This window comes from Carettochelys insculpta, chromosome 2 (assembly GCF_033958435.1).
Source record: "Carettochelys insculpta isolate YL-2023 chromosome 2, ASM3395843v1, whole genome shotgun sequence".
NCBI classification, from domain to species: Eukaryota; Metazoa; Chordata; order Testudines; family Carettochelyidae; genus Carettochelys; species Carettochelys insculpta.
Window position 1 is genome coordinate 202,778,470 of NC_134138.1, and position 22,765 is coordinate 202,801,234.

General features: G+C 43.2%; 1 protein-coding gene across 2 annotated transcripts in view; it reads right to left on the reverse strand.

Annotated features, from left to right (window-relative positions):
* Positions 1–1,145: 1,145 nt before the first annotated feature.
* Positions 1,146–22,765, reverse strand: part of TGFBR2 (transforming growth factor beta receptor 2) — an 81,669-nt gene continuing 60,049 nt past the window's right edge. For both annotated transcript variants that reach the window (XM_074984400.1, XM_074984398.1), the window contains 4 exons: positions 21,225–22,012; positions 18,157–18,298; positions 6,544–6,671; positions 1,146–3,823 (listed from right to left, as the gene is read on the reverse strand). In XM_074984400.1, the coding sequence (XP_074840501.1) occupies positions 3,644–3,823; positions 6,544–6,671; positions 18,157–18,298; positions 21,225–22,012 (1,238 nt within the window). In that variant the 3' untranslated portion in view covers positions 1,146–3,643. The remainder of the gene's footprint in view (positions 3,824–6,543; positions 6,672–18,156; positions 18,299–21,224; positions 22,013–22,765) is intronic.

Consider the following 22,765-nt stretch of genomic DNA (forward strand, 5'->3'; position numbering starts at 1 on the left):
GGGGGGTGGGGGGGTTACTACCCTGAGGTTTTCCCCTGCAAAAGGACTGGATTTTTTTTTGTGTGTGTGTGTGTGTGTTTTTGGTTTGGTTTGGTTTGATTTTTTTTTTTTTGTTTGTTTAGCAGCATCTTTTGCCATATTCTGCTGCAGGCTTTTGACTGTTTTACTTTGTCAAGGAAAGGGAAGCTACTCACCTGTAGTAACAATGGTTCTTCGAGATGTGTCCCCGTGGGTGCTCCACAATAGGTGTCGGGCTCGCCCGGCGCCGCAGATCGGAATTCTTCTAGGTTTCTATTGGATCACGCACCTATTGTGGAGCACCCACGGGGACACTCAGAGAAGACGACAGATTGTTACTGGCTGGACAGCTTTGACACCACAAAGCTGATAATGCCAATGGGGGCATGCGTTTCCAGCCCTATGTTTTTGGGGTAGGAAGTAGTAAGTGTAGTGTTACAGTTTTCCCCCCCAGCAGACTCTGTACCTCTAGAGGCCCAGAAACAACACACTGAGCACAATCCATCAGTCTCTTCACTCTCCCCATCCCATGCCAAACTCGGTGCAGTGGAAGGGTCACCCATGCTGGTGGCACTGGGGAGGACAGGATTCCCACCTGTAGCTGCTGTGTGCCCCCCCTTCAGGGACTGTGCTACGGCAATTCCACTCAGTAAAGAAAATCTGCGGAACGCTGTGCTGTTTGTTCTAAGCTGCTGACAGTGTGTCTCTCGCAGAAGGGCTGTCATTCCCAAAGAGGACAGGCACGGTCAGCGGCTTGAGCACTTGCTAGACTGGTAGAGCTTACTCTGTTCCACATGGTGCTCAGGCTGACTCCTTACTGCTCTACCAGCCCAAACTGTGGCTGTTCTAAGCAAGGCCCTGTCTGCACATGGGATTCAGCACTCAGGCTGAAACTGGGGCACTGGGGAAGAGAGCAGCTTTAAATTGCCATAGGCTTTTCCTCCCTCAGAGGCCATGCCTGGGGCCAGCAGTGTAGTTGTGCGCTGAGCTGCACCCTCAGGCACCTTGGAGAGACGGGATGAAGGGGAAAGACAGCATCAGTGTGAGACTTGCTCTGCCTGAGGAAATACATTGATCCAGCATTCCTCACTCCCCGCTTCTGGAATATAGGTACGGGTGAGAAAATCTTACTGAAAACAGTTTCTAGTTTTTATTTGCTCTAACAAACTTTGATTTATACAAAACACTGTTGAAAATAAGTGTGTGACACATTAGATAACCAAGAGTATATCGCTACATTCTTATAGGCGGACAGGTGAAATACTCCTTATAAGAATAACAATTTCCCTTTACATGTAGTAGTAGTAAAAATGTCAGTATTGTCAGGGCCTTACTGGCTGTTATTCCTTGGCCTTGATGCTGCTGTGAGGTAAAACAGGTCATGATACAATCTCCTGCTACTTTCCAGTTTGAGAAAGCGGCTCACTTTTCCTGTTTTTCCTCTGTTACTGGAATGCATTCTCCAAACCCACCACTAGAGCGCAATAGCTCTGCATAGACAACACATACAGTGTTTATTGTAACATACCAGCAGTACTGGTATTTGCAACCCAAGGTCGCTAAGTTATAGTCCTTTTGCTCATATCGCCACTGTTCAAGCTAAGCTCATCCTATAAAATCTGGCACAGCATTTTCTGAATCCAGTTTTACTTGTTGACTCTCTGCACCACTCTTTAAATATTCTAAGTAGTTTATTATAAAAGCAGATAAATAAAATATTTTCACCATAAAAATCAACTTCTATATGAATAAACATGTTTCCTATTGATTTATAAAGCAGTCTCCTAGAAAAATAATGACAAAGGCTTTTATAATTGCACTGGACATATCACGATATATGTCTTAATTTTGTTAATTCCAATGACACCTTTTAGGCCTCTGTGAGAACAGCACAGAAAAACACCCACAGACACTTGTGAGGCAATACTGACCATGTATAGCTCTACTTAAAAGTTCAATATGAGGCCAAATTTAAATCTAAACCTATTGGAGGGATGAAAGAATGAAAGCACTGTCTGAGGGGAGAATTTTGAAATCCACGTTTTTTGCTAATCCTGATGAATGGCTGGGGGAAACTAGCTTCTGGATGACTATGGCTACACTACAGCAATCTGGCGACAGCCATTTCTGTCAGAAGATCTCCGCCAACAACCCGTCAACAGATCACAGCCAGATCACCAAGTAGACAGAAAGAGTGGTCTGCGCTGTAAACAGAGTGTGGCTGGACTGCCTGGCTGCTCTATCAGCAAGATGGCCAACCAGAAGCACACAGGCCGGGTAGCCTGGTGTCGCCAAAGCTCTGTCCGTCAGCACAGGCCCCCGCCCCCGGCCCAGAACATCCAGACTGCCTTTCTGTCAACGGTGGCGTTCTGCCTCATGGGGGCGTGGCAAAACACTGTCGACAGAAGTGCCACAGTCTGTCAATTTACTGTCGACAGGACACTTTGGGCACTCTGTGGGTTTTATGAACAAAATGCCAGGTTTTTGTTGACACAACTCTCTAGTGTAGACGTAGCTTATATGTGCAGTAGGGGCTATGACCCGGTAATCCTCTCCCTACTTCCATATCTGCATGGGAGTGCAGAAACAGATGATGCTATTGTTCTTTCCTTGCTTTTGCAAATAAGGCATAAAACAGAGGTGAACCTAAGTGTGTCAAGAAACTAGACGTACTGTGCATAAAATGTTACTTTTTTACAGGAATACGTTAAAAAAAAGTACTTCCTTCCATCAGCATGCACAGCAAATAGAAACCATCTGGATTGCTGCTGGACTTGCCGAATAGGGGAAGGAGGGAAACAAATTTGTTCCTCTGACATTTTGCAGCCTGCTAGCATTTATTCGAATGGATAAATGTATAAGGGAGAAAAACCTTTGTATGGAGAGACAACTTGGAGTTGAGAAACCACCCCTCTTTTCTGGAATATGTTGAGGATTGTAGTTAAACCTCTAAGTATGCTGGTGACCTATGACAGACACATACTAAACCTTTTGAAACCAGCTAAAGAAATTATTGCTTAGTTACTGCATAACACACAGATTCTGAGGACAAATCTGTCTGGCTGCTGTGGACAAGCTCTCACAGCTTTGAAATACAGAGCAGCAAGGCAACAGCAGGATGGGTACAAGTGCATTATTTGAAAGCCAGCTTTCTATTGCATAATGTTCCTATGCATTTGGTGTGATGCGTAGCACCTTGATGTTGGTATTATGAGACACCTCTGCGTTTGTTTCCTTAAGGGGCAGGGGTCTCTTAGGTACCGGTAGTTTCCTAAAAGCACATTTTACTCTTTGCAGAGTATTTGGCTGTATATATAAAAAATAGCTATTCTGTAGTTATATACAGGCATTAATAAAGTGCAAATATTATTGGCTGTTGTCAATCTTGTTTCCTGAGGAAGTGCTAACACAGCTTAGGCCTTTGACAAGACGAAAGGCAGCCATGCTTTTACACCAACTCCCTATTTTTGGTTCCCACAAATTCTTGTCCCTCTCTGGAGATACCACTTCAGAGATTCTCAGTACTGCAGGGAGCAAGTTCAGGCACTGATCAGAACCACTTGCTTTTCCAAGCTGTAGGAGCTCAGGAGCAGCCTCCTTCCTTTGTGCACGCCTGAGCTGGGTGCTACTTGGTGGTGGTCATGGAGCAGTCTTCTGGGATTTTTTCCTCTGAACAGCTTCTTCCTGAGAGTCTGTCCAGGTACTCCAGCTCACTGAAACGCTCAGCCACACATTGCGCGGTGAGCCGGGCTTCCGGGTCATGATCCCAGCATTCAATCAAAGTCTCACACACCATCTGGATACCCTGCAGTGGGCACAGAAATACGGCAATTACTTCCTTTCCAGGATAGTTTGGGCTTAGGCAATGAAAATGTTGTGTGAGTGAGGCCAGGTCTACACAAGACCTTAAAGTCGCTTGTAGATACGCAATTCCAGCTACAGCAACTGCATAGCTGGAATCAACATATCCACAATTGACTTACCTGGCTGTCCTCACTGAGAGGAGTTTCTCCCGTTAACCTCCCTTATTCCTTGCGAGTTAGAGGAATACAGGGCTCAATTGTCGACCCCAGATAGTTTGATTTCACATGTTCCCATTAGGCGTGGTGGAGCATACCCTCACTCTGGGCGACTCTATGGGTCAGCAAAGTGACTGGTGGATTTGAGCATTTACAGAATTGGTCTCAATCATCTGATGTGAGGTGGAAGGAGAACTCTGTGTACAAATACTCTGTATATTACACTATTTACAGTAGATTACAGCCAAGTTATTACAGTTTTGGGACCTTCACCTTACAGTACTGTAGTATACAAAACAGTGGCTCAGTACTGCATAATCCAACTGCATGGTTTAGAGATGTGATATAGAATAACTTCACTGATCAGCAAATTGTGAAGAGGGAAGTGGGAAATCTAGGTGAAATCTCAAGTGTAAGTGATGAGTATCACATGCTGATCAGCTCTGTGGTTTCTTGGAGACTGGACCCATATTAAGCGCTGATCTTGCAGGCACACATTACTCACAGGTATACATATTTGGCTGGAGTGGCAATGCTGCCGCATACATTTATCGGAAATAAAAATCAGCTGTGTCTTACTATACCTTTACAAATGAGTCATTTGTCAGGAAATTGTGTGTTTTGCTTTCTGACACTAAATGCCATTAAGCAGTATTTATAATCAACTTTTATTAAAAAAGTAACACTTTACAGTACCACATTAGTTGTATAATTTCCCTAACTGGTGATGTTGACTGGTGTCAATGTTAATAGCACACTATTATTGTCTGTATACAAATAACATTCATTTTCTGCTGGCATTGAAATTACAAGCAGTAAATTAAATTAAATATTAAACAGTAACTTGAAATCAGTAGTGCAACAAGTCTCATTAAAAAAAGAAAACATTGCAATATGTAAATCTATTCTAGAATGTTATCGCTATGAATAATGGGTTCATTACCAAAACACAACTGCAGAGGAAGAAAATGAAGAGGGAGAAGACATGCCAGCAACTTCTACAGACTTCAAATATTAGTACTAAATAATCAAGGGTTAGCTCTGCACTTGGGCTAAATTGTGATCGCTCCACTGAAGTCAACAGCCTGCTGAAATGCTGAGAGGATTTACAGGGAGGTATCCAGACCATCAGTTTCCCTAATTTATCTTTTTGACTAAACCTCACATAGGGGCTAGATTGTGCACAGCCCTTACAAGTATAGAGCCTGTGTTCTTCCCCAGTTCTGGGGGACTTTTGAGTAAGCACCTCCCAACGCATGACTCCACAGGGCAGAGGCGAGTGAGAAAGCACTTGCTGGTTGCCAGACAAGAGGCAGAGTGTCTGTGATGTTCTTTAGCAGTTGCTCTAAGATTTGTGGGGACTTGTAGCCCTGAGGTCTGTCTAGTAGCACTGGCAGCAGAACTCGGAGTGTCTCCTGCTTCTGTTTCTCTGGCCCTGCTGGCGAGTGTCTTCTTCTGTGAGTAGCTGTCAATTTATTTCACTGCTGTGATCAAGAGGCTAGGACTAGGTTGTCGGCTTTTGGGGTACCAGCCAGAGCAGGCATGGAGGACCACACAGACTTGCCTGGTTTTCAGAGAGCTGTACTCAGGACTTGCCTGCACAGTGTCAGTCCTGGCTCCAGTGGTGTGAACCTCACAGCACTCTAGCAGGTTGCACTCTCACCGCCCTCGGTATCTAGTTTGCATTGCCATAGTCCTTTTGCAAGCAGGGGCACGTTTCCACACACTAGGTTCCGCCGTCTGAATTAGCAGGGTCTGTATGAGGCAGTGAGTGCATGCCACAATTCATACTCCTGTATTCCAGACTGTGGCCAGCCCCTTGTGAGATTTGGGCTTAGATTACAGGGCTGCAATTAAGCAGATATGAGATGAACCCATATTCTTCAGCACTGGTTAAGGCCAACAACAAGGCCCAGCACCTGCAACTGAAGAGACTGTTAACGCTCCCTTTGCAAAGCCCTGACTGAGCTGAGAGACTGGCCCTCCTCTGTTACCTTAAACCATCAGATCAGCCGGCATGCTCTTGCTGACAGTCCCTGGAGAAACAGTCCTCCTCTAACAGCAGTTATTTCTCAGCTGAAGGAAACCTCACATGGAATTTGCTCCTCTTTGACCCTTCAAAGCCTGAACAGGGAGCACTTTAGAGGGCAACATGTTCCACAAAGATCTGGCTGATTGCTTATTGGTTTGGGCTGGGTTTCTAGTTAATGCAGCTCATTTATGGTAAGAGACTGTGTCTTCTGAGGCCAAAGGTGCAGCAGAACTTCACTGCCCTGCACTAATGGGTTGGGGTTGGAAGAGGAAACCCAGTGCAGAATGAGGCAGTGTATGATTTGCTACACAGGTGGATGGGCAGGAGCACTAGCACTGCCCGCCAATTAAGAAACTTGTCTCAACCCTTTCCTAACAGCCAGTGGGTGCAGACTGCTCAGCGCCCTGCAGGCCAGGGCACTGGGTGAATGGACTGTGTCCAAGTGTGACAGTCTCAAGCATTGCACGTTCTTACCTGATGGTTGAGCCAGGAGCTAGGGATCTCAGGACGCCCTCTGTCTCGCAAGACATTGTCCTTCATGCTTTCCACGCAAGGGTGCTCTCGTACTTTAGAGCCAAAGGGGGGTTCATAGTCTTTCACTTCTGCAAAGACAACAAGTAAACACAAAAACACTCAGACGGCTTTGACTGTTACATTGTTCTACTGTCCATTGTTTCATTGCCGTAGTGACCACAATATAATAACTTTTAATATTCCTGTGTTGGGAAGAACACCGCAGCGGTCCAACACTCTGGCATTTAATTTCAAAAAGGGGAATTACACTAAAATGAGGAAGCTAGTTAAACAGAAACTAAAAGGTAGAGTAATTAAACTAAAATCCCTGGAAGCTGCATGGACACTGTTTAAAGACACCATACTAGAGGCCCAACTTAAATGTATACCCCAAATAAAAACACACAGTAAGAGACCTAACAAAGAACCACCATGGCTAAACAGCCATGTTAAAAAGGCAGTGAGAGAGAAAAGGGCAGCTTTTAAAAAGTGGAAGTCAAATCCTAGTGAGGAAAATAGAAAGGAACATAAACACTCCCAAATTAAGTGTCATAATGTAGTAAGAAAAGCCAAAAAAGATTTTGAGGAACAGCTAGCCAAAAATTCAAAAAACGATAGTAAAATGTTTTTTAAATACATTAGAAGCAGGAAGCCCGCTAAAAAAGCAGTGGGGCCCTTGGACGATAAAGATATAAAAGGAGCGATCAAGGAAGACAGTGCCATTGCGGAGCGATTAAATTATTTCTTTGCTTCAGTCTTCACGGCTGAGGATGTTACAGAGGTTCCTAAATTTGAGCCAGCCTTTTTAGGTGACAAATCTGAGGAACTCACTCAGATTGAAGTGACATTAGAGGAGGTTTTGGAGTTAATTGATAAGCTGAATAGTAACAAGTCTCCAGGACCAGATGGCATTCACCCAAGGGTTCTGAAAGAACTCAAATGTGAAATTGCGGAGTTATTAACAGTGGTTTGTAACCTATCCTTTAAATCCACTTTGGTACCAAATGACTGGAAGACGGCCAACATAACACCAATATTTAAAAAAGGCTCTAGAGGAGACCCTGGCAATTATAGACCGATAAGTTTAACATCAGTACCAGGCAAATTAATAGAAACACTAGTAAAGAATAAAATTGCAAGGCACGTAGAAGAGCACGAATTGTTGGGCAAAAGTCAGCATGGTTTCTGCAGAGGGAAGTCGTGTCTAACTAATCTATTAGAATTCTTTGAAGGGGTTAATAAACATGCGGACAAGGGGCACCCAGTGGACATAATATACCTAGATTTCCAGAAAGCCTTTGACACGGTCCCACACCAAAGGCTTTTATGTAAATTAGGTGGTCATGGGATAGGAGGAAAGATCCTTTCATGGATCAGGAATTGGTTAAAAGACAGAAAACAAAGGGTGGGAATAAATGGTAAATTTTCACAATGGAGGAGGGTAACTAGTGGTGTTCCCCAGGGGTCAGTCCTGGGACCGATCCTGTTCAACTTGTTCATCAATGATCTAGAAAATGAGGTAAGCAGTGAGGTGGCCAAGTTTGCAGATGACACCAAGTTGTTCAGGACAGTCAAAACCAAAAGGGATTGTGAAGAACTACAAAAAGATCTCAGCAAACTGAGTGATTGGGCAGCAAAATGGCAAATGAAATTTAATGTGGGTAAGTGTAAGGTAATGCATGTTGGAAAAAATAACCCAAATTACACGTACTACATGATGGGGTCAAATTTAGCTACGACAGATCAGGAAAGGGATCTTGGAGTTATAGTGGATAGTTCTCTGAAGACATCCATGCAGTGTGCAGCGGCAGTTAGTAAGGCAAATAGGATGTTAGGAATTATTAAAAAAGGGATCGATAATAAGACAAAAGATATCATACTTCCCCTATATAAAACTATGGTACGCCCACATCTTGAGTACTGCGTGCAGATGTGGTCTCCTCACCTCAAAAAAGATATACTGGCATTAGAAAAGGTTCAGAAAAGGGCAACTAAGATGATTAGGGGCTTGGAACGGGTCCCATATGGGGAGAGGCTAGAGAGACTGGGACTTTTCAGTTTGGAAAAGAGGCGATTGAGGGGCAATATGATAGAGGTATATAAAATCATGAATGGTGTGGAGAAAGTGAATATAGAAAAATTATTTACCTTTTCCCATAATACAAGAACTAGGGGACACCAAATGAAATTGATGGGTAGTAGGTTCAAAACTAATAAAAGGAAATTTTTCTTCACACAGCGCACAGTCAACCTGTGGAACTCCTTGCCCGAGGAGGCTGTGAAGGCCAGGACTCTATTAGGGTTTAAAAAAGAGCTTGATAAATTTTTGCAGGTTAGGTCCATAAATGGCTATTAGCCAGGGATAAAGTATGGTGCCCCTAGCCTTCAGAACAAGGGCAAGAGATGGATGGCAGGAGATAAATCACTTGATCATTGTCTTCTGTTCTCCTTCTCTGGGGCACCTGGCATTGGCCACCATCGGCAGATGGGATGCTGGGCTGGATGGACCTTTGGTCTGACCCAGTATGGCCATTCTTATGTTCTTATGTTCTTATGTTAACTAATGGAGGGACATTTGAAAATGTGACATATAGAAGAAAACCCTGCAGTGTAATCTACCAGATATTCTCCTGCTGTATTTACAGACACAGATAATGCATAAGAAAGAATAGGACAGCATGATAATATTGTTATGTAAACCAATGGTACAGTCCCAGCTGAAATATTGCACAGCACAACTTGCAGGCTATTTCATAGATAAAATTTGTTCAGAGAAGGATCATGAGAATGATCCATGGCCACAGAAAATTCTCATAGGAAGAGAGACTGAATGCATTGGGAACATTTATTTTGGAAAGGAGAGAAATAAGGTGGGGGGGTCATGACAAAAGGGCTTCATACAATGAATGGTACAATAGGGAAGGTGGAGCAGGGAGAACAGAAGAATAAGGGGATGTTGAATGAAACTGAAAGGTGGCAAAAGCAAAACTGATAACATGCTTTGTACAATGCATAATTAGCCTTTGAAACTCATTGTCACAGGCTGTTCCCGAGGCCAGGAATTTAGCAAGATTCAAAGAGGAATTTTATGGATCCAGATTTACAACACTTCATGACAGAGTATGGGTGGGATAGCAAAGCTCCTGCTTCAGAGCTTCTGGCAGTTTCCAAAAACTGGAGATCAGAATGAGGTCTACTGTGGGGGCAGGTTAGCTTACATCTGCCTGTGGCGGGACGGGGTGCTTACACCTTCCTCTGAAGCGTCTGGTACTGCCAACCAGCTGAACTGAATACTACAGCAATTGGACCATAAGTCTGAGCCAGTATGGCAGGTAGGAGCATTCCTAAACTGGAGCACATTCTAAACTACAATGAAACAAGCTCTCACGTTAGGGCCAGACTCTTCTAGTTGTGTGCCAGCTGATTAGTGCCCTGTTCCCCAGATAGTTTCCCTGCTATGGCTAGCAGAATCTACTGGAAGCTAAAATCAAAATCTTTTAAAATCAAATGGAAGCTTTTATCTTGGCAGTCTGACACCCACGAGCACACACACTGAAAAAGCAGCTACGTTCCACTTCAAAGTTGTAGCAAACATTAACCATTACAAAGCAAATCTCATTAAAATGGGTACAAGAACCATGCCATACTGTGGACAGTGCTCTGTTTTGTCATGAATTCTAATGCAACCAACATTCCCCAAGTCCTACTCTATTTGCTATTGCTATTTACCATTCGATAGGGGGAGGATAGCTCAGTGGTTTGAGCACTAGCCTGCTAAACCTAGGGTTGTGAGCTCAATTCCTGAAGAGGCCATTTAGGGATTGGGGCAAATAGATGACTGGGTTAGTGTTTGGTCCTGCCAAGAGGGCAAGGGACTGGACTAGATGATCTCCCAAGGTCCCTTCCAGCTTGAGAAGATGAGCATGAGTATAATGGCAGTGCCTATGTACTCAAAGGATCATGGCCCTCCTGCAAAATATATATATATATCTCAACTAAGACGACAGTCCTATTCCCAAGAAGCTGACAGTCCTAGCCAGTGAGGACAGAAGAGACAAAAGTGGGGGACACAAAGGGAGGAAGAGGAAATCATTTCCTGCTGGAAAGTCTTAATAAGATGGTAGCCTCACTAAGACAGGCTACAATGACAGAGGTGCTTGCAGTGTCATTGTAGCCTTGGTGATCCCAAGCCAGGAGAGAAACAAGGTGAGTGAGGAAACCTTTCATTGGACCAACTGTTGTTGGCAGAAGGAACAAGATTCAGAGAGGTAGCAGCTCATGGATTCAATGCTGGATACACTTTTGTATTACGTTAGGAACCAGCAAATAATGGAATTTTTCAGTGAGTGAGCAAATTTTTTTTTATTTATGATTCAAGTGAATGGCAGTTCAAATTCAATGAAAGGTGCAAAAGCACTTAACTTTGTCAAATACAAACTACCTTAAATGTGAGGGATACATAAGAAGAAAAAGTTTCTCAAAGATAAATGCAAAACATGTTTTGCATTTAAAATTATTTTTTTAGTAAGCAAAGGAACTTTAATAAAGAATTAAAGGAGAGTATCCTCATGTGGGAGCAGAGAGGCTGTTTTACCTTTGCGTTTGACGTGGGTGTGACTGTTGCTGAAACACAGTGCCCCATTCTGGAGCGCAGTTTTAAAAGGATGTTGATAAATTGCAAAAGGTTCAGAAAAAAGCCACAAGAATGATGAAGGAATTAGAAAACCTGCCTTGCAGTGATAGACTCAATCTATTTAGCTAAACAAAGAGGTTATGAGGTGACTTGACTTCAGTCTGTAACTACTTACGTTGGATACAAAAACTTAATAATGGTCTTCAGTTTAGCAGAGAAAGATATAATGTAATCAAAATGCCTGGAAACTGAAGCTAGACAAATTTAGACTGGAAGTGAGATGTAAATCTGTAGTAGTGAGAGTAATGAGCTATTGGAACAATTTATCGACTACACCAGGGTTGCGCTAAGAGCGGGGTGGGAATTTAGGTCAGAAGCCTCTTCTCATAAACATTATAAGAGCACATGTGTCTTTGTTAAGCTAAACAGCTTTAGCTGCTTGAACTTATGCGAAGACAAGATTTCTAAAATTCTTGTGACTCTTCTCTTAGTCCTCTCCAATTTAACAACATCCTTCTTGAATTGTAAGGACCAGAACTGGACACAATATTCTTACACCAATGCCAGATATGAAGGACTGCATTAGCTGTTTTGGTCACAGCAACACACTCTGAGCTCACAATTATCTACCTTGGCCTCCCCAACATTTCCAGTTTTTACATTATCTGCAAATTTTTTCAATGATGTTTTTATTTTTGCCAGGTTATTTATGAAAATGTTAAATAGTGTGGTTACTGTAATTGCACTAATTATGATAATCAGTCCCTTTTCTGGGGGAAAAAAAAAGGTGCTAGCACTCAACCAGCTCCCCCAGCCCCATCCCTTCAGCCCAGCCAATTCCATGGCTTGGGCTGCCAAAGTCCTTATACTCAGTACCAGCAAGCACTGGCACAAAAAAAGGCACTGCTGATAATTAATATTATTTGAGGGAGTTTCCCTTTACTGGAACATTATCTATTGTGCCTCGCAGAAATGTGAAAAAGTGTCCAGCTTACCTGGAGGGGAGGGACAAAAAACTGGAGGGTGATGAATTTTCAGATTTACCAAACTAACGACTGAACACGTCTGATGATCATCCAGTCTACTACAATATAATCTCTCTCTGAGAGCATGGCTCAGCAGAGCCTCCTAAGACACACTACAAACACTCATGCGTAAACTGAAAACTTGACATAAATACTTAATCTTTACCTTTAATTTCTCTTAGGTCTCAAATCACTTAATAAAGACTTAATAAAGACACCTGAGCCCCTCCCACAACAGGGAAGAAGATTTCAGAAATATCCAAGAGACTTAGAAGCACAAGTCACATTATTGATCTTGGCTCCTCAATCACTCATTCTTTTTAAAATCGCCCTATGATCATTTTCCCTATTTTAGAGATGGGGAGAGTGAGCCTGAGAAGCATCAGGTAGGTGCCTGTCAGATGACACAGCAGCTCCAAAGTAACGTTATGATTAGACTTAAGGAGCTGCTGAGAGGCTTATCCCTCCACCCCACAGCGTCTTTGCAAAATCCACCCCCGTTGTCTCCCATCCAGAGGCCCTGCAGAGCAATTGCAATAGACCAATATTACAGGAGATGGCCAAGGGAGGGATGCCTTGGCCCAAGAGGAAACAAAGTGTTTTCTGGATGGGAGCGGTCTGAGGTGGTGGGAACTAAGCTCTCGATCTCCACCTCTGATGGCTCCTGGGAGATCTTCAGCACAGCTGACCGCTCAGTGTTGGAGCTGTCAGGTGACTGTACTGTTTGTAATGTGTATTATCCTTAAGACCCTCCACGTCGGTCAACCAGAGATTTTCCCTCACTTCCACAGACTTGCTGGGTGGGTGGGGGGAGATCCTCTACTAAATCAGGAGAAGGAGACACATTCATTCTGCCACATGGCTTGGGCTCCGTGCTAAGGAGCCGCAATACGACAGCTCTTGAGGAGGGGAGGGGAAGGGAGAGGGATCTTACTGAGCTCCAGCTCCCCAGGGCAGGTCTACACTACAGGAAGGTTGTAATAAGGCCTGAAATTCCAGATACATTAATTACATAGCTAAAGTTGAGGTACCCTGACTCAGGCTTCCGCTCCATCTCCACTAAGGTAGGTCAAGGGGAGCCTGTGCTCCCACTGACTCCTTACTCATAAGGTCGGGGGATGGGGGGGTAGGAGGCGCCTGTAAATTCGATTTAGCGCATCCCACTAGGCATGCTAAATCAAACTCCAGAAGATCAACCTGTAGTATATCTGTATCCTGAGCAATGAGCAACAGAGCCTACCTGGCTTGTTGCCTTAGAGCCCTGGGGGCTGGGTTAGCCCCAAAGCACCTGTTTCCCTTTTGTGCCCCCTTCCCAAACTGAGGTACACCCTCAATACAATGGAGGTTGCATTTCATTATGTTAGTGACACGAGTGTGTCCTCTAACCAAAATCTAGGGCTGTTGGACTTTTTCCAGCAGCAGCACAGGGCAAATCAGTGCCTTGTAAATGTAACATATGTTCCTACAGAGCTAGAGAAAAGCCAGGTTTCTGTTTCAACCAAAGCTGTGATGCTGCACCAGAGCCAACCTCCTCCCCAGGCAATGCAATATTTCCTGAGTACCCCAAGCAATGTCAGTCATGCACTGGGGTTTCCCTCTGCACCCCACACCCTTTATCATGTTTGAGAAGAGTCGAACCTGAGCCCCTCCCACAACTGACAGCAGCTCCAGCCCTAAACACAGATGCTTTCAATTTCTTCCTAGAAGGCAGGAAAAGAAACTGCACTTGCTGTTCTCGCATCAAAGGCGAGTCTTTGGGAGGAAATTTATATTTCTTGTAATGTGCAGCATCTGGTGCCCAGCCGTTGGGCTTAAGTGAAATACCAAGTTAACAGTGGAGTGGCATACCTGGATCTTCCAAAAGCAGAGTTTTTGGGTTCTGAAATATGTCCTCTACAGTGTATTTCAGTGAAACATCAGACAAACTTTTCTACACCCCTGCCATCCCCCTTGCCCTCTTCTGATACTCCACGTTTTAGCACAACGAAATACCACCACCGAACAGCATGTTTTTTGCATAAGACTGAGTCCTACCTGCATCTGCACTGCTGTTTACAGAGAAATGCTGTGACAGGTTCCCAGTACAGCTGAAACTGCTGTTTTGCTTTTTTTATGCAAAGGCTGACTAGGAAAAAAAAATCATAGACTGCACAAACAGCTTGAAAAAATATCTGCAGTGAAAGGTCCAACCACCCAACATCTCGCACGCTACACAATCCTCCAGACCTGCAAACACATTCTCTGGAGAAATATGGAGATCCCTTTGTTACAGAAAATGACACTTGATAGTGTCAAAATACAATGACTATTAGGTTCACCTGGTTCCCCATTATCACAAAATCATGAACATAACGACTTGGCCCTTACACTGATTTCTCCCTCTCCTCTAGAAACTCCCACACCTGTTCAATGGGAATGGGATTACCGACGACATAATTTCTTTGCTGGAGAGAGGGAGAGACAAGTATTTTGGACCTCTAAATTCCATAGGCTCCTCTGGACAGTCCAACTATATTCACCAGCTTCTGTCGCATCAACCTACCAACGCCCAAACGAGGGGTACTCTCTCACATACGACAAATTCAATCCCACAACAGAGCAAGAGTGTACTTCTTTGACACCAAAGAGGTCATGCTCGTAGGAAAGGGACTAGAGCTGGTGCCAGAAAATACCAGCCAGAGAGATGGCTGAGTGATAACCATTCACATCCTCAAGTAATCTGTCAAACAGGTGCCAAGGCATCAGAGCTCATAAGGCAAAAGATAATCTTGGACACCTGAGAAAACCCAGTGACTGTGGTACTGTTCCACTGAAACCCAGGGGAGTGTGCAGAGGAGGGAGAAAAGCTACCTCCAGGTCGAGATGGTGTGTCCCAGGTGTTTCTACTGCCACTCCTAGGGCAGTAGAAACAGTAGCTGATGTCCAGTGCCCCATGCCCTAGTCCCCTGGGCAATGTGTGCTGACAGCCTCCTGCGTAGGTCCAAGTGGCGTGCCCGTTCATCCCTTCACCCTATCTCAGTGGCTGGCATATGAGCTTCTGGCTCCTCCTATGGGCAGCAGTGGTTAGGGCATATGCCTGGGTCCCTTCCCCCTGCTCCACTGACTCATTATTTGTCCACAGCAAAACAGCTTCAACAGCAGAGATAGAAGGGAGGTTAGTTACAACAGTCTCCTGAGAGGCAGGTGAGCCCTGATGAAATGCTTCCTTCCCATCAGCCAGAGAAAGGAATTGAACCTGGGTGTCCCACGTCCCAACAAAATGTTCTCGCTACACTTGAGTAGGAGCAATAATTTGGGTGCCCCCAGCAGCTGCTGCCACCACCTTTGCCATTATGTGTGGCTAGAAGCAGGTTCTGAATGACTTCTCACAATAAATAATTTAAGCCCCAAAGCCATGCGACTCCATGAGCAGGGTTCTGCATCCCTTCAGCATCTTCTATTGGCTATCTTTGGCGGCTGCTTGCCTAGCATGCACCGGTTGTTGTGGGTCCCATTCTTAGGCATTTCTATTCCCCTGTCTGTGCTGCATAGGAAGCTCAGGCACCTAACTTAGGCTTTGTGGAGCACAGCATGATGCCAGTTTTCTAGCTGTTTGAAAGTCCGAGCTTGCAAGACTTGATGCCCCCATGTCTAAGTCCCTTTGTGGCTCTAGGCCCAAACTCTGGGAACTGGAGATCAATGATTAGGGCAAAAGCTTAAGGCTTGGTTCTATCCCTTGTGACTGCCACCCGAAATAGCAGTACCACAGCATCATATTGTGGAATTACACTTCCTGGAAAAAAGGACTGAAATCAGGAAATAAACAAATCGAAGAAGTTTATTTCTGGAAACAAGAAGTGACTGAGGGGTAAAGGATGTAAAAAGAAAAGTAGGAAGTGGGGTTAAGATGCAGCAAGAAAGAGCAGGGATGTTGGACCAGATAAGCTTTTCCATTTCCTAACAGTTCTTGTGTGAATAGTCACAGAGAGGGAGCCATATTTGTACCTTCACAAAACAAAAAAGCAGTCCAGTAGCACTTTAAAGACTAACAAAATAATTTATTAGGCGGTGAGCTTTTGTGGGACAGATCCACTTCTTCAGGTCTGGAAATTCTAATGAAAGTAAAACTTAACAGAGATAGGAAAAAAAATGAAATGAAAACTGACACATCAGCTAAAGGTTACAACAGGTCATTCTTCCGGCTGACAAACTGACAATTTTTCTTCCTTATGAAACTACACTTACATCCTCTTTTAAGCAGAGGAGAAGTTCACCACAAGCACCATTCCACTGAACTCAGCAAATATTAACAGGAAAGGACCTCAGGCATTAGCAGAAGGATGAAAGACTCCTAAGCAAACAGCTCCCATTAATATAAATAACAGTGAGCTTCTGCATGCCAGAAACACACAGCGTTCGAGAGACAGAGCAAAGATCTCATACGTCCGCCTTTAAAATGTCATCATCGTTTACAAAAGAGAAATATAAAAGGGTGAGTGGCATAATAAATGGTCTGTATTTACAAATGCACAGCACCGTAAGAATTAATTGAGGATGGGCTTGTCCTAAAAGATGCAAACTTGAGACTGAACTATGGAACCACAAAATGTTTGTCAAGCTATACTTCCTTGAAATAGCTCAACAGCACTTGGATTTGTTTTTAAATGGGTGTAAACAGTTATAGCATATTTGCTTTGCAGCACACCTCACACAGTCCTTCCAGGGCCAAATCCATTACCTACAGCCTGGCCCACGCTGCAGAACAGAGTGTTCAGCAAGATACAAACAGAGGCTGGAATGAAGGAATGCTCCTCCGCATCCTACCATGAGGCTGCCGTGCAGCGACTCAACAGAGCCTATTCCAGCCCAATGGCAGAGAAGTCTTCGCAGACAAGACAGCCCATGAAACAGCAGATTGCCAGCCTGCTCTTGTTTCCCCACCCCCATTTACCACGCAAGAATCCCCACACTGCAACTCTGCACATGCCTAGGTGGTCCCCTCTGTGGGCAGTCCCTTGAACTGCTCTGGCTCTGCTGGGCAAGGAGCATCCAGAGTTTTGGAAGAAGTGACAAGTATACTTCCCAATGCTTATCTGCCATGATACCTGCAAAGTTATCTGCAACACCTCTTATTCAGTCCTGTCTGTACAAACGTCTGTTATCATAGGAAACTAGAAAATTGGCATCACACTGTTATACACGAAGCCTAGCATGGGCGTCTCGCTATGGATGGACATAAATGTCCCACAACGCTATGTACTACAAGGAGACTGGTAAATTTTACTGAACCTAGAGCAGGACTTAAATTTAGAGAGGAGACAAAGCCAAGGCCAGGTGTACACATATAAAGTCTGTGGCCAGCCTCCTACTTTCTGTACCACACACAGACACACTGGAAAATCTGGGGCAGCTTTAGAAATGTCAGAAATGAAGATTTGGTTTTAATTAACTTCCTCTGAAAATGAATAGCACAAGCATTCCTTGTGATACAGGCATTAGTTTGAAGTCACATTCAATTTAGTTTACTCCGTCTCTACAGCTTCAATATCCCACTGGTTTTTATACTGAAAATGTGTTACTAGGTTATAGCAGTAGTCCGAGGTGCCGTTCTGGCACCCATCTGAAGTATGGGAGAAAAATTGGAATCTAGAAATTTACCCAGGGATTTTTCTTCTAAAACAACCTGTTCTAAATAAAGTTAACACTGATTGGATATTGGGGTGGGGGAAAGGGGGCACTTCACACGTAACAGAGCAACAGATCTGAGACTCCACTGCGTAAAGGATCATCTTAGAAGAAATATTCCTAAAGAGGCATACCTTGCCCTGGAACTGTTAGTCATTCCCACAATAATTAAAGAGAGAGAAAATGTAACAGTCATTCAAGAGTATCTAGCCAAAACATCCATTCAATAATAAAAAAGACTTTTGCACATACCTCCAACGCCATTACAACGAGAGGTCATTTCCCACAGGACCAGAGCCATAGAATATACATCCGTTTGCTTAAAGGACTCAATGTTCTCCAAGTTCATCCTGGATTCCAGGACTTCAGGAGCCATATATCTTGCAGTGCCAACCTACAGCCAGATATACAATGAATATCTCAAGCACAGAAATTGTAGTGGACTTTCTTCCATTGTATTGTAGCTTTGCTTTGGTTTTCAAATCACAGCTACGTTACTTGATTTCCAGTAAGGAACACGGACCAGACTCAGAGAATGTGGCACAATAAAGACCACCAATTGTCTTGCATCCCTGTGAATTAGTGACATAAGTTGCTAAAAAACTACCACTGTGTCTTTTCATGTTGAATAGTAACAGAGAGAGAGCCGTGCTAGTCTACACTATCAAAACAAAAAAAGCAGTCCAGTAGCACTTTAAAGACTAACAGAATAATTTATTAGGTGATGAGCTTTCGTGGGACAGAGCCATTTCTTGGCTATGATCTGAAGAAGTGTCTCTGTCCCACGAAAGCTCATCACCTAATAAAATATTCTGTTAGTCTTTAAAGTGCCACTAGACTGCTTTTTTGTTCTGTCTTTTTTCAGTGTGGGATTTCACCAATGACTGTGCCATTCTGCTCTTTGGGTGTTTACATTAGGTAAGCCTCAGCACTCCTAGCACTCAGTATTTTTGCATACATTCAGTGTCTTTCTGTGAGTTTCAGATGAATGTGAAATATATTAAAGTTCAGGCACACTGGCTGTTACAAGGCTAGCTGTTCCCTTTGCAGATGGTAGCACAGTTTAAAATATATGTAATTGTTTGATGCAGAATCAGGTATCTGATACAAAACAGAACACGAAACTTTGTATGAAAAACACGTATCAAAATTTACACATCTAATAACGTTCAGAAATTATTTCTACAGCTGGATTGTGATGGTGTGCAACAGGAGACAACTAAGAATTGTCTCAAGAATAACTTGCAAATTACAAATTCATCTGGACTAGATATCTAAAATCTACCCTGAAACACTCTACCTTTAAGGCCTTGACCTTGTAAAGAGAGTCTCCAGGGTGATAATTCACATGCTTACATGTGTGGCTAAGTATGCAGCCCAGGGATCTAAATTAACTACTTGCAGATGAACATATAGCCAAAACTGAACAGCTCAAATATGGTGGCACTTTCACGTGATACAACCAACCTTGATAACTGTGCAGTGGGGCTGCTCACCATTATTTCAAAGAAACACTGATTTAAATATAAAATTAGCGTGAACAAACCACAAGACTAACACTGGACAGCATGATCCTGTGTAGTGCACACTTAATTCTCTGCTGCCCTTTCCTGTGTGTAGCCATTTATACCACAGCTCTTTGATATTCTGGCAGCATTTCACACCCACTTGGCACTGGTGCAAATGACCACACAAGATTGCATGGAAAGGGAGAATCAGGGCCTATAACTCAACTGTACCAATTAACTTTTGGAGAGAATTTAAAAAAAAACCCAAAACCCTTAACTCACTTAAAACCAACCACATTTCCTTATTGCTAACATTTATCATCCACTCCCCTAGCTCATCATTTGCGGTCCTTGGCCTGAATTTCAGTTCTAAGCCCTCTGAGTCAGGGCCTCTCTTTCTATGTCTGTGGAGTGCGTGGTAAGAGCTACTGGAATATAAATAATAACACAATCTATTTCCAATCTTGTTATGTAATCCTACCCATCACTAATGTTTGTGAAAAAATACAAGAAGAGAAAGGAGTGAAGGCTATCTGCTAACTAAAGCTGTCCATCCTTTGACATATAATGAATACACCTTTCCTCAACAAAAACAGCTTTGCTTTTCAATTTTTTCCTAACATAGGACTTCTATGGTGGTACTGATGTTAACACCAAAGGAAGGCTCAGAATCACATGGCCTCAGTAAACAACTTTCGTCTCCAAATATTGCCTGCAGATAATTAGTGGACTGATAATTGAATATAAAGACTATAAAGAAGAAAGAGATGGTTTCTAATTTGTTACTAAGGCCATCTGTATTACACATATTCAGTAATGGCCAGTGCTTTTTTGTGGCAAAAATAAATTAATGTTTCCCACTAGCTGAAGCTGCTGGCAGGGCTCCATGCCCCAGCCAGCTACCAGACATGGGACTGCAGGGTTTCCCCTGCCCCCAGTTGTGGGTGAGTGCCGGCACCTCTTTTTTTTAAAGAAAGAAATAAAAAGCAGAGGTAATGGTTGAACACATGTTATAGAGAGGGCAGCTGGTTAGATAAAAATTAAATCTGCCATAGATGCACCATGCTGGTAATGACTTTGCAAAAGACGTTTGGTCTTGAGACACAAAGTCCATTTACAATGAAAGAAAATTCACAATAATGGATATTTACAGAAGCACGTCTATAACTTCATCTTTGCACACTTCTTCAGCCATTAAGAATCTCCATCAATCCATGTGAAGTAATATGTACTATTATCCATGTTACACAGTCATAAGAGGATGGTGGAATTATAGTACTTAGGCAATTTTGTATTTGCCTGCCTTTGGAGAAAGTACCACAGTCTTTAAAAAGGGCTTCTTGAGGATGTTTGAACATTACAGTTATCAACTGATCTCTGGGACAGGTTCTGTTCTTATTTACACTGGTGTAAATTACAAGTAGCTAAATTGAAGTTCACTGAATTTCAGCACATTAAATTACTGTAAGAGCAGAACCAGGAATTGTGGCATGAAATTTCAAGAATTTAAAACATACCTTCCTATTATTTTTTGCAGTACCCCAGACAGTGGCTAAGTAACCAATATATACTTCAGTGTAGATTCACATGATTGTACTATACACACATAAGGTACTTGATCATAACAAAACTTTCATATGGCATTACTCACACTTTATGTCTAAATTTCAGCCTCTCTATTTAGGAGTCTGTCCTTTATTTCTAATAATTGTAATAGTTATCACAGCAGTGGTTTTTCCTCCAGTCACAGGAAGTGACTCAGACTAACACACCAACACACACAATATAAGCTACTCTAACATTTTAACTCACCTGCCCACTGTTAGCCAGGTCATCCACAGACAGAGTAGGATCAAGCCTCAGGGATAACCCAAAGTCACAGAGGCAGCAGGTTAGATCATTTTTCACTAGGATATTGGAGCTCTTTAGGTCTCTGTGCACAATGGGTGTTTTGGGCCGACCACAAGGTGTGTGGTCACTATGCAGGTGGGCAATCCCTCGGGCCAAAGACCCGCCTAGCTTCCAGAGGTCCTCCCAGCTGATGATGTGCCGGGTGAGGTATTCTTGCAAGTTCCCTCTCGCGTGGAAAGCAGTGATCAACCAGTATTGTTTCCCTAGCTCTGTCTTACGCTCCTCTGCTGTCAGGAACTGGAGGATGTTCTCGTGCTTGAGGTTTATATCTGAAAAAATGTCTTTCTCAGTCTTCCAGGAGGCATAGTCTTCATAGGGAAAGATCTTGACAGCCACGGTTTCAAACTGCTCAGATGTGTTTTGCTTCAGCTTGGCCTTGTACACTTCAGCAAATCGGCCCTTGCCCACGAGAGTGTCTAGCTCAATGGGCAGCAGTTCGGTGTTGTGGTTGATGTTGTTGGCACAAGTGGAGCTGATGTCTGAGCGGTCATCGTCTATCATAATAGCACAAACATCACTGCAGTCCTTATGCTTCCTGGGCTTTACATTCTCCCATGCCTTGTTGAGCTTCCTTCTCCTATGAATACGGTAGCCGTAAAAGATAATGATGACAACAATGGTGATCGCAAGTAATGGGAGGAGACTTATTAGCATCACTTGAGCAGTCTCACCTGTCTCTGGGGGAATTGCTGGAAGGAAAAAGAAAATCCCGGTTCAGATTTACCAGCTAGGAGATAATCAGCATGGCACATGTTAAAGTGCAACTTAAATATACCAAAATTAGAAATGGGTTTAAAAAACAAGAAGGGGGGGGATGAAAGAGATTTCATAAAAATGTTCATCAAATTCACCCTCCTGTCTCCCTGCCAACCCTCTGCATTTTAAATTTAACATTTCCAAATTCAAGGGTCAGTTGAAATTTTTAACATTTTTTGTTGCTTTGTTTTTAATCACAGCCATGTTATTTGATTTCCACTAAGGAACACAGACCAAACTCAGACACTTTGGCACAGTATAGACCACCAATTGCTTTGCATCCCTGTGATTTAGGGATCTAAGTTGCTGAAAAACTCCCACTGTGTCTTTTCAGTGTGAGATTTCACCCATGACTATTCCATTCTGCTCTTTGGGTGTTTACATTAGGTAAGTCTCAGCACGCCTAGCACTCAATATTTTTCCACACATTCAGTGTCTTTCTGTGAGTTTCAGATGAATGTGAAGTATATTAAGTTCAGGCACGCTGGCTGTTACAATCCTAGCTGTGCCTTTGGAGGTGGTAGCAGAGTTTAAAATATATGTAACTGTTTGATACAGAATCAGCTACATAAATCAAATAAATAAACAAACAAATAAATTTAAGAAAATAAAAATTAATTAGCCTAACCAGTTAAAACAAATAATTGTGATGGTTTCTGGCACGAGCTTCTCTGGGACCTTCCATT